Source organism: Brassica napus, chromosome C5 (assembly GCF_020379485.1).
Source record: "Brassica napus cultivar Da-Ae chromosome C5, Da-Ae, whole genome shotgun sequence".
Taxonomy (NCBI): domain Eukaryota; kingdom Viridiplantae; phylum Streptophyta; class Magnoliopsida; order Brassicales; family Brassicaceae; genus Brassica; species Brassica napus.
The window spans coordinates 48,104,809-48,117,586 of NC_063448.1; the positions used below are offsets into that span (position 1 = coordinate 48,104,809).

Consider the following 12,778-nt stretch of genomic DNA (forward strand, 5'->3'; position numbering starts at 1 on the left):
GCTAATCTTGTTCAAAACCGAAAATGAAAAAAAAAGTGGGAATAAGGAAATAAACCCAAAAGGTATTGTAAAGAGAACGATGAACATGCCATGATTCTCATGCAGTTTGGTTGATCTGCACTAAACTTGAAACATAAGAGAAGGCATGCGGTAGTAACTTCTCCAAGATCAACTTACTTAAAGTAATCATTTTCCCCAACGAAATAAGCTGTGTTGCGATTAGTTTCCGATTCATTTTTATCTCCATCGAAAACAACTACAACTCTCTTCTCCTCATCAATAAGAAAACTCCCACCACTAAAGAACTGAAACCAAGTGAGTGGCGACATATCCACCGCTAAGAACTTGCTCCAAGACACTCCATTTGTCTCAATCTTGGTCGTAACCCATACCTCCATCTCATACGTATGCAAGTTCTGAAACAACACGGCAAGATGCTCTAACACTAGATAGAGTCACCTCATCTTCAAAGTAAGACTCAAACGGCAAAGGCAGACGCAGAACAAATCTCTCTGCTGTGAAATCAAAACAGAGTAAAAAACGGGGAACGTCTCCTCCTGCTTCCTTGTCTTGAGAAAACCAGTACACGTTTCCCTTCAAAGACACGCCATAGTTATTAGAATTAGACTCACAAGAATATGTGAGGTGAGAGTAGCTCTGGGATACTATTAGACCATAAGGTTCAAAAGAATATGATCAGAGACCATGCAATATATGATTTGACAAAATAGTTAAGTACCAAACCGACATTAGAAGATAATAATTGAGAGAGTTTTGATTAGGATAACCAGATAATAGATTAAGAGAAACCGAGAATGATAAAATGGTAATGACAAATGATTTAGGGAAGCTAATCCCGTTTAAGCCATTCCAGCGAGTTTAGTGAGGCTTAATGTCATGTCAACATTGGGAAATAGCTGAGTCACTATTGGAAAATAGTGCATCCAATGAAATTATAACGTTTTCACTTAAGCGTGTTTTCAATTGATAGTATGATATGCATTCACATATCAATCTAGTTTGTGATAGAAGTTTTGTTGGAATAGACTGTCACATAAATTACAGCATATTATAGAAGATGTGTTTAAAGGTAAAGTTTATTTACTCTATAGTCTATATTTACATATGTTAGGTTTTCTTAGCAAAAAAAATGATATGTTATGTTTGAACCATGTTCCTTGAAAATCAAGCTAAACCAAGATCTATTAATGTATTAAATTCTTGTAAAACAAGAGAATAGAATCTATGTTTCTATATTATTCATAAACATAAAGATCCCTTTATATATATAGAATTACACGAATAATGAAAAGACTAAAGAAAGAAAATACAAATATGGAAAGAGTACAAATCATAATCTAATAAAGAAAAGGCAAGATGCTGATTCTCTCTCTCTCTCTCCTCACGGTCGTCTCTCTCTCTCTAGCATTGGGCCGGTTATGAACCGGGCCGGTTATGGACATCCACAATATGATTTATAACACTCCCCCTTGGATGCCATAATCATACAGAGATTGTAATACTCTTTAGATGTTGCCTCATTAAAACCTTACCAGGAAAACCCAGTGGGACAAAACCATGGTGAATGAAAAAGAGTACAACACGTATTACTCCCCCTGTTCTGAACAACTCACGGCTGGCCTCATGAACAGCCAAGATCTCTGAATGGTTTGAAGATGTGGCCGCGATCGTCTGCTTCATGGAACGCCATGATATGGCCGTTCCACCATGTGTGAAAACATAGCCTGTCTGTGATCGAGCATTGTGTGAATCCGAAGGATAACCTGCATCAGCAAAATCAACTAAACCTTCTTTGTTTTGGTTAGTATAAAATAAACTCAAGTCTTTCTTTCCTTGCAGGTAACGAAGAACATGTTTAATCCCGTTCCAGTGCCTTTGGGTTGGACAAGAGTTTAATTTAGACAATAGATTCACAGCAAAACATATATCTGGTCGTGTGACTAGCCAGATACATCAAAGCTCCTATGGCACTGAGATATGTCACTTCGGGACCAAGGAAATCTTTATTGTCCATCTTAGGACGGAACATATCAGTGTCCAGGCCGAGGGACCTCACGACCATGGGGCTAGATAATGGGTGAGACTCGGCCATGTTGAATCTCTTGAGTACTTTTCTATATATGCCATTTGATGCACAATGATTCCATCTCTTATGTACTCAAGCTGTAATCCCAAACAAAACTTTGTTTTTTTTCAAGATCTTTCATCTCAAATTCTTTCTTAAGATATTCAACTGTTTGAGAAATCTATCCAGAGGTTTCTAGGATATTTAAATCTTCAACATACACTGCTATAATCACAAAGCCCTGGCCGAATTTCTTTATAAAGATACAAGGGCTGATCGGATCATTCTTGTATCCTTCTCTCTCTAGGTACTCACTTAAACTATTGTACCACATTCGGCCTGATTGTTTCAATCCATAAAGTGACTTATTCAACTTTATACAGTGTTGTTCTCGAGTACTCGATTTGTTTTTCTACTCTATACCCTCTGGTACTTTCATATAAATCTCATTATCCAGTGGCCCATATAAGTATGCAGTTACAATATCCATTAACTGCAAGTCTAATTTTTCTCTTATAGCCAGACTTATCAGGAATCTAAAAGTAGTAGCATCCACCACAGGGGAGTATGTCTGCTCATAATCTATTTCTGGTCTTTGTGAGAATCTTTGTGCAACAAGCCGTGCTTTATATCTAACGACATTATCATGTTCGTTTCTCTTTTTCACAAAGACCCACTTATGGCCGACTGGTTTAACATCGTAAGGTGTCCGGACTATTGGTCCAAAGACATCTCTCTTCTTTAAAGAGTTTAACTCCACGTTTATAGCTTCTTTCCATTTGATTCAATCTGATCGTTGAGTGCACTCATAAATAGACGTGGGTTCATGATCCTCATTATCATCCATGATTTCAAGTGCTACATTGCATGCAAATATATCATCAATGTCGACATTCTTTATGTTCCATTGTATTCCAGACAAGACATAGTTTATTGAGATCTCATTATTATTAGGACCTTCAGTACCTTGAATCTTGGCGTCCCAAGAATTAGTATTAGATACATCAGGGCCGGCCGCATCTAAGCATTCATGATCGACCGCGATCGCTATTAGGGTTTTGGGATCGGCCGCAATTAAGTTCCGGGATTTAGGAACGGCCGCGGTCGTGTCTAGGGTTTTAACAACCTCGGTTTCAATCTCTGCACCTTTCTTAGTTTTTCGAGGGTTTTTATCTTTGGAACCTATTGGTCTACCACGTTTCAAACGTTGTCTAGACTCTGTAGCAACTTGATTGTGTCCCTCTTGAACATCAATTCTTATTGGTGCATTAACAGCTGGTATATATGACTTAGTCACTCTTTTCGGGTCAGCAAAGGAATCTGGCAATTGATTAGCTAGCTTTGTAAATGTATAATCTTTTGGACTTCTAAATCACATTCCTAAGTCCGAGGATCTTGCCAAGATAAGGATGTTTGATTCCATGTAATCTTTTTACCAGCTTATTGCTATCTCCCCCTAATGTTGGATGTTCGGATTCATCAAAGTGACAATCCATATACCTTGCCTTAAATAAATCACCCGTAGTTGGCTTAAGGTATTTTATAATCGTGGGGGAATCATATCCAACATATATCTCCATCATCCTTTGAGGTCACATCTTTGTTCTTTGTGGTGGAACAATTGGTACATAGACGGCACATCCAAATGTCTTAAGATGGGATATGTCTGGCTCATGACCCGTAAGCAATTGTGATGAGAAATATTTATGTTCACTAGACGGTCTGATATGAATCAGCTCGGCCGCGTGCAAGACCACATGTCCCCAAGCTGTGGCCGGAAGCTTAGACCTCATAAGCAATGGTCTAGCTATTAACTGAATTCGTTTTATGAATGATTCGGCCAAACCGTTCTGTGTATGCACATGTGCCACGGAGTGTTCCACACTTACCCCTATGGATATACAGTAATCATTAAACGCTTGGGACGTGAACTCACCAGCATTGGTCTCTATCATTCCGACCTTAGCATAGTAAAAGGCCAGTAGAGAGAGCGCATGTATAGACTCTAGGAATTTCTTATAGCCTTGGCCGATCTCTATGATCTGAAGGAACTCTTTGTTTCCTTCACCCTTAGTCTCAATATGAAAGCCATTCATTCGAATGTCTTTAAAGCTCAATAGGCTTCTCTTATAGCTGGGTGAATACAATGCATCAGATATCTCTAGATGCGTACCCTTAGGCAACAAGATGTTAGCCTGGCCGTTGCCCTCTATGAGACTGGCTATACCCGGAATGATATTTTAGAGACTTCATATAAAAACTTTCATTCATTAATAAAATAAGTTCAAAGCAATCAAAACATAGAAAACATAAAGAAAAGAACACGAATAGATGTCGAATTCAACTTCATTCTTTTAAACAATCAGAAGTTTCATAATCCATAAGATCGTCTTGTTCATGATTGAAATCATCTTCACCATCTTGATATGTCATATGAGCTTGAGAATTCTTCCCTTTCAAACTCTCTTAGTAGAGGTCAACGAGATGTTTGGGAGTCCAATGTCTTAGCCCAATGATTATCCATACCACATCTATGGCACACGGATTTGGTCGAGTTTGGTGGCTTAAAAGATGTACGACGGCCTCGGCCATGTCCACGGCCTCCATAGGAGCCACGGCCATATGAGTTGCCTTGCCCTCGACCAAACGAGTTTCGGTCTCGACCACCACGTCCATGCCATTTTCCACGACCACGGTTGTGTTGGCTATCACTCTGGACATGGTTCGACTCTTTCTTAGCCTCTACGGTCGCATGTGCCTCAGGTAATGGGTTTGTTCCAGGAGGTCTCAATTCACTATTTCTCATCAACATTTCATTGTTCTACTCAGTGAGCAAAAGACAAGAGATCAGATTAGCATAAGTTGTGAAGCCCTTCTCATGGTACTGTTGTTGTAACAACACATTGCTTGTGTGGAAGGTGGAAAAGGTTTTCTCAAGCATATCCTTATCCGTTATATCCTCACCACACAGTTTCAATTTAGAAACTATCTTAAACATGGCCGAGTTATACTCGTCCACAGACTTGAAGTCCTGGATTCTAAGATTCCTCCAATCATACATAGCCTTTGGTAATAACACCGTTCTCTGGTGATCATATCTCGTTTTCAACTCTGTCCAAAGGTCTAGAGGATTCTCAATAGTCAAATACTGATCTTTGAAACTCTCAATAAGATGATGGCGTATAATTAATATAGCTCCATATCTATCTTTCTCATTTGCATTATTGCCCTCGGTGATACATTCACCGAGTCCCTTGGATTTTAGGATGATCTTAGCATCAAGTGCCCATTGCAAGTAATTATCTCCAGAGAGATTTAGGGCAGCAAAATCCAAATTGTTGATTTTCGACATCTGAAATCATATATTTCATTCTTAGGATTTATAATGTTCTTATAATGCATACAAGACAATCAGATATATAATACAAATTGGTCACACGACCAAACGGATATGATGCATTTAGTTTATACGATTATGCATGTATGATATGCTAACAAGCCGCACGACCAAACAATCTGAACATGCATAATGCAAGACAAGCCGCACGACCAAGAGTATGAACAATCTTAGCAATCGGTTTCTATATGATCTTAATGCAATCAGTTATTCATCTTTAGCAAGAACGATTCTAAGTGATCATGAAACCTCAATAAAATAATCAAGCAATGCATCAAGGGGTTTAGTTACTATCAACCTAACGATCATATTCAATGAGATTAATGCAATTAGGGTTTCAATATGAACAAGCCGGTCGGTTTCAAGTTTTAAACAAGATGAGAACTAATCAACTTAGGCAATTTCTATCGCAAGATAACATTCAATTAGTTCATCAATTCAATCAACCAAATTCAAGTATGAGATTAATCAATTCTAGCAATCGGTTCTATGTGATGATAATCAGATTCAAAACATTCAATCACATAAACAATCAAATCAAATTTCGATTAGGGTTTGCATGGTATGCATGCGGCTAGGCTTTAGGGAATTAGGGTTTCGATTTTAATCAAGCAATAAGATTCAATTTAGGTTATTAGGGATTGGATCTATTGCCTTAGGGTTTGGTTCTTAGGTTTTAGTTTTACCTAAACCTCAAGTCGGGTTGAATGGACCACCGAATAGAGAAGAACGCGAGCTGATCGTTTCTGTCGGGTCGCGAACGGGTTGCTGTCTATCGCGAACGGATTGAAGCTGAGACGAGTCGCGAACGGGAGCAAGCAGCTATCGGGTCGTGAACGTGCTGGCTATCGAACGGTATCGAGTCGCGTCGAGCAGGCTGAGATCGTGTCTCGCGAACAGGCTGAAGTCGCGAGCTGAGGAACGGACTGAGGTCGCGTGCTGAGATCGGGAATGCCTTGAGTATGGGGTTTTAGGTTCTCGATCAGATTAGGGTTCGTCGCCGGGTTTAGGGTTTATCGCCGGGATGAGATTAGGGTTTTAGGGTTCGGACTTTAGCTTAGGGTTTAGAGCGTAATCGTGTTGATAACATGTTGTAAAACAAGAGAATAGAATCTATGTTTCTATATTATTCATAAACATAAGGAGCCCTTTATATATAGAGAATTATACCGTCATAGAATAATGGAAACACTAAAGAAAGGAAATACAAATATGGAAAGAGTACAAATCATAATCTAATAAGGAAAATGCAAGATGCCGACTCTCTCTTTCTCTCCTCACGGTCAACTCTCTCTCTCTAGCATTGGGCCGGTTATGAATCGGGCCGGTTATAGACATTCACAATATGATTTATAACATAAATGATTATTTTAATAGAATTTTATGTAGTTTAAAGAAATTGTTGATGTGAATAGCTTTAGAGGAGAGAAAACTCCTTCATTTTATAAATTATCTGTTGGAAATTGAAGATTGTATTATCCTTTTGTTAGCAAGAAGATTTTATTACCATGCATAAATCATTTTATACTATTATGCTTAATATTGTTAGTTAACTATTATTGTTACAATATACTTCATAATTTTTAATCATTTTTAATTAATTTCATTTTTATTTTAGTTAAAAATATGTGGTATATATTAATGTATCAAATGATTATTTTAATAGATTTTAATTTTTAGTTTAAAAAAAATTACTGGATAGACTTAGACCATCTCCAATCACTTCTGATTTTATCTCTATATTTATCCTAAAATAGAGAAATTCTACTATAGATGTTGATTTTTTCCAATGTATGCATATATAATAGAGTTCTTTTACTTTTAAGAGAAAATATATATTTTTAAAAGAAAATATAAAAAAAATATTGTTTTCATCCGTAAATAGAGAGACATCCTCTAAATTTTCCTAAATGAATTCTATTATAGTGGCATATATTAAAGCAAATCTACCTCTATAATAAAGATCTATGTTCTAGAAGAAAATATAGAGACATTCGAAGATGTTCTTAGAAAATAGAAAACTTCGTCATTATATATATGATTTAAATGTACATATACGTATTCACTTATCCATTCCATTTCATATACGTATATTGTCTGCTACTGTCGGGAAATATCCGCTTAACATGGTAACGTCTTTAGCATCTACTTTTGTCTGTCTAAGTTAAAGCACTGGCTTTTAACAATGTATGATTTAATTAGTAAATACATTGGTTTTGCTCACGATTTAACTCATTCTCTTCAAAACCTATGCAGACGAAGACTTGGTTCTTAAACTTTTCAGTGTTCATTCTCAAGATCTTCGCATATTCGAAAGCTTTGGATGTTACTCAATATGGAGCTGTTGGAGATGGAGTTACAGACGATTCTCAGGTAAAACATAGATTCGTAGTCGTAATGTTGATAAAAATATTTGTTCATTCGTAGTGTTAAGAATCTTGTTTTTTTTTTCTTGGAAGGCGTTCTTGAAAGCCTGGGAAGCTGTTTGTAGCGGAACCGGAGATGGGCAGCTTATCGTTCCGGCAGGAATGTCATTTATGTTACAGCCCTTGAAGTTTCAAGGTTCTTGCAAATCGACCCCTATTGCTGTTCAGGTACTCTGTCTTTCTCCTGTTTTTTAGTATTTTATTATCGTTAACATTGATAACGAATCTACTGATTTAATTGAAGATCTTGGGCACTCTCGTTGCATCAAGTAGAGGGAAATGGAAAGGAGACAAAAACCAATGGATTCTCTTCTCAGACATAGAAGGGCTTGTGGTTGATGGTAACGGCAAAATAAACGGCCAGGGTTCGAGCTGGTGGGAACACAAAGGCAGTTCTAGACCAACCGTAAGTAGTTCATCGTTAGAGCTTTCTTTTTTCCTTTCCAAATTTTCTTTTTGTTTATTTTGTACCAAAATTTTTTTGTTGTGAGAGTAGGGATTGAAGTTCAAGAACTGCAACAATCTTAGACTTCGTGGCTTAACTCACGTAGATAGTGCGATGGCACACATTCACATAAACGGTTGCAATGATGTAACCATCTCAAATCTCCGGATAAATGCACCAGAATCAAGTCCTAACACCGATGGCATCGATATAGCCGCTTCATCCAATGTTGTCATCCAAGACTGCGTAATCGCCACTGGTACGAATCTGTCTCTCAAACTCTTTTTTGGAGATTTGTGTAAACTCCAAAATCATAAATAATATAAAATTTCGAAAGCTGTATAAACACAATCTATATTTATATGTCAAAGTGGACGGTCCCTCGATTGTTACATCCAATAATATCACTGAAAGTTCAAAATGAGTATGATATAAAGTCGTACGAGTACTGTATCAAGAAGTATTACGTACGACAGATGAACACAAAGAATTTCTCACCAAATAAATATGTCTTTACTAGATCTCTTTTAAGTAAACTTTTTTTTGGGATCAATTTCTTTCAAGTAAACTTATAAGTCTTAATTAATCAGGAAAACACTAGCTTCACACGTTTCTATGATCTAACACATGATCTTCTCTCTAGCCCTTTATGTTTTACTAACCATAAAACTAATTAAAATCTCTTTTGGTAAGAATATATTTTTTCTGTGTTAACCCCATACAAAGCTCTTCCAACCTAGTTATACTAGATAGATTTCATGGCTTTCTTTCCCAAATAAAGATCTCCAAAACTCCTTGTTAATCTTCATTTTCCTTTTAAGCAAAACTTCCTTTTTCCTTAGTGACAAACTTTCTTTTCAAACAATTCTTTTTTTTACTTAACGGAAAACGTCCATTTATCTTCCCATGTATATTCCATTTCCATTTCAAGTTCAAGCAATCAATATACGAACTCTAATATAGCTCTAGCTTCATGCAACACGCTACGTACTACCTCCTCTAGTAATGCGCGAACTAATACATCAATAGTCATTGGCAGTGTGCCGATCCTTTATACATTATCGGTTCGTTATGAAAAGGACTCTGTAATTATTATAGGTGACGATTGCATTGCTATAAACTCGGGGACGGCTAACATAAGAATCTCCGGTATAGATTGCGGACCAGGCCATGGAATAAGGTTAATCAGTTATAAGATTCTACAGAAAATGTTCACTGAAATATTTATTTAAACCATGTGAAACATATAGCATAGGAAGCTTAGGAAAAGATGAAGGGGTAGCTTCAGTGGAGGATATATGTGTCCAAAACTGTAACTTTAGAGGAACTATGAATGGAGCTAGGATCAAAACCTGGCCGGTACGTTAAGCCTCTTATTAATCTCATTTGGTAACTTTCTTTAATTGTTATTTTAGATGAAATATTATGGTAATATTCACAGGGAGGATCTGGATACGCAAGAAGGATTACTTTCAATGGAATTACTCTAGATAATGTCGAGAATCCAATCATTATCGATCAGCATTACAAACATGGAGATTCTGATAAATCCACTGATGATAAGGTACGTACCACAAATCAACAAAGATTGTATACATATCGACCTTAAGATTGTTATTTATGAAAAAAATGTAACTTTCTTTAGTCCTCGGCGGTGGAAGTGAGCAAAGTTGTGTATAGTAACTTCGTGGGAACGTCCAAATCAGAGTACGGTGTTAACTTTAGGTGCAGCGAGAGAGCACCATGCACAGAGATATTTATGAAAGATGTGAAAATAAATACGGCATCATCAGGAATGGGACAAGTAGCGCAAGGACAGTGTTTAAACGTGAGAGGCGGTGTGACAACACTTGCGGTACCAGGTTTAGAGTGTTTAGCACTTTCCACAGATTGGGGGACACTGCCGGAACAAGCTTGTATGTTGCCGCAGCAATCAGGGCAGCCAGATACACGACCGTCGCAAGATCCGTTATGGGTTTATGGAAGCGGAGGAAAACATTTAGGAGTATATAGTGTCGTATTAACTTCATTAATTAATCTCTTTTGGTTTTAATTATGTTTTAGGTTAATCAAAGGCCAATATGATAAATTAATTGGTTTTCATTATTGTCATAACCTAGATTCAAGCATTATTTGTGTAAAAACAATAATTTCCGGTTATATTGTAGTGACAACAATGTTTGAAATGTAAAGCCTCTTATCAACTCCTCTGCAACTGATACACACCTAAACTAAACACATGAATTACACCACTCAAAGTTTTAATATTCTTCTGTACAGCAAAGACATACTTCTTCAGACTACAGAAAACTAGAAATGAAAATCATGTTTGTTCAAATCTCAGCTTAAGCAAGAGGCACAAATTTACAAATAAGCTATAAGAAAAATTATTTACTCAGCAGAAGCATAGTGTTTTGTCCAGTCATACAATCCTTAACAAGAATAAAAAGACACAAACCAGACCATTGGAACTGAGTCCAAAAGGTGAAATGTAAAGCCAAGGATAAAAGCCTATCAAACCAATCCCTGAAGTCTTATCAAGACAGGTTGGTTGTTCAAAGTATGCCACACATTACAATAAACACTCGGATTACCCCTCGGATTACCATTAAAGTTAGTTATCATATACGGTTATATACTTAGAATATAATTTCTCTGGGATCTGATTAGAATCGCTGATCGGATTACCATTAAAGTTAGTTATCGCATATGGTTATATACTTAGAATATAATTTCTCGGGGATCTGATTAGGAACGCTGAGAGCTGCTTGGAGCACCTCCAACGTATCAACTCAAAGTAACAGAAAAAAATATTAATATAAAATTATAAAAGTAAAATTTTTTATATACTAAATTACAAGTCACCTAGTCAATTAAATTCGGACACATAAGATATGTTTACAATTTTTTAGAAACAAAATAATGTTGAAAACAACTGTAGGCGAGGGAAAAAAAATTGTAGCAACGGCTTCTATAAACAAAATCCACTAAGAGTACTACACTACCCACGATCATCCTTCCTCCACAGTTTTTTATCTCCTCAGTTCCTATAAATTCGACACACTTGGATATAGTCCGTAATTACTCAAAAGCCGTGATAGGTAATATATTAATCATTCAAAAGGAGTAAAGGACATAGCATGTAATCAAGTAAATTCAATAATTTTTTGAATCTTATCAAATGTTTGCAATCTCTAAATGGAGGCGTGATGTTTGTTGAAAAAAGTTTGTTCGAACCCATGATCAAAACAGGTTAGTGTTTGATTTAAAACAACAATGTCAAATTGTAACTTTTTGCTTTGTTATGTCTGATTTTTTTGTCACAGGAGCATAAGGTTTAAAGCATTACAAAGCAAAGTAGGAAAGAAATTGTTGCTGCGATCAGAAAGAGCTCCTGGTGATATATACAAACCGCATTGCTCCTTGCGTATCTTGCAAATTCTAATATTTTACTCTCTTCTTTCGTTTCATGGCTCTGGCCGAAGCAAGTTATGAAAATTTGGTGGAATAATTTTGTACAAATTCTGTTAGCCTCTGTTTAATTCTTTTCTTTCTCTCTCAGTAAGGTTCCGTAAGAAAGAAACTCTTTCAAACGAGCAATAGAACGTAACGAAGAAGCCAGAAGAGCAATATAATGGGTGCTGAGAAGAAACTCTTCGTGAATGATTGCTATTGAGCAAGAACATTCATTAACCAGGCAAAGAGTTTGTATACAAATCTTGATTGTTTAAAACAAGTGCTGACTATGATCTATGTTTTTATCTCTGCATCACCCATAGGAGTAAGAGAAGTAAACAAGACGTTAGGTCTTTTTCTTCATCTCGGCCAAGAAAAGGAAACGAGAAGAACATCTCATGTGAAGTTGGTTTTCCTTAATTTTATATATGTTTACTTTACAACTGTATAGAGATATTATTTTTGTTTACTTTAGGAATTAGGATACACATTTTATATTTTTCTTATATAAAATGTTACCAATATTCATAGAGTAAATATAAACCTGGAAATGAAGAATGAGACGAACTAAAAACTATAGATATATTGACTTTCATTATCTACAAAAATAATGTTAGTGTTTTAATTGTTTTTGTGCAAGTGATATGTTTTCCCTGAATTTCATATCAAATAATTTTTGTTGGTTTTGGAAAAGAGAAATCATTTTTTTCCATTTCAATAAGTGTATCACTAATAACCTTCAAAATAATGTGCATCTGTTTGGATGGTTCATAACCAAGAGATTATGATTTGTAATATTTCCATTTATCTATGACGGTGTAATCTGGTATATAAGAAACCTCAATGTTATGAATAAAAATAGAATTTTCCATTACTTATATAACACGTTATCAGCACGAAACTCTAAACACCCTGAGACAAAACCGAAATCGCAAAACCCTAAACCTAGCCGCGCCCCGACGAACCCT

The 12,778-nt window shown here is 36.3% G+C and overlaps 2 protein-coding genes across 3 annotated transcripts; one reads left to right on the forward strand and one right to left on the reverse strand.

The window, feature by feature from the left end:
* Nucleotides 1–173: 173 nt before the first annotated feature.
* Nucleotides 174–4,762, reverse strand: LOC125587322 (F-box protein At2g18780-like). Its single transcript, XM_048757574.1, has 3 exons — nucleotides 4,664–4,762; nucleotides 460–594; nucleotides 174–416 (listed from the first exon to the last, which is right to left on the reverse strand). Exons 1-3 carry the CDS (start codon nucleotides 4,760–4,762, stop codon nucleotides 174–176), a joined length of 477 nt encoding a protein of 158 aa, XP_048613531.1.
* A 2,248-nt stretch (nucleotides 4,763–7,010) lies between these two features.
* Nucleotides 7,011–11,147, forward strand: LOC106400232 (probable polygalacturonase At3g15720). Of its 2 annotated transcripts, XM_048756995.1 has the most exons (9): nucleotides 7,011–7,612; nucleotides 7,740–7,856; nucleotides 7,943–8,077; nucleotides 8,154–8,315; nucleotides 8,406–8,613; nucleotides 9,453–9,534; nucleotides 9,605–9,713; nucleotides 9,796–9,918; nucleotides 10,000–11,147. In XM_048756995.1, exons 1-9 carry the CDS (start codon nucleotides 7,484–7,486, stop codon nucleotides 10,405–10,407), a joined length of 1,473 nt encoding a protein of 490 aa, XP_048612952.1. In that variant the 5' UTR covers nucleotides 7,011–7,483; the 3' UTR covers nucleotides 10,408–11,147. The 2 variants fall into 2 exon arrangements, with proteins under 2 accessions (XP_048612952.1, XP_013696066.1); XM_013840612.3 differs by having other exon boundaries at nucleotides 7,015–7,856.
* The last annotated feature ends 1,631 nt before the right edge of the window (nucleotides 11,148–12,778 follow it).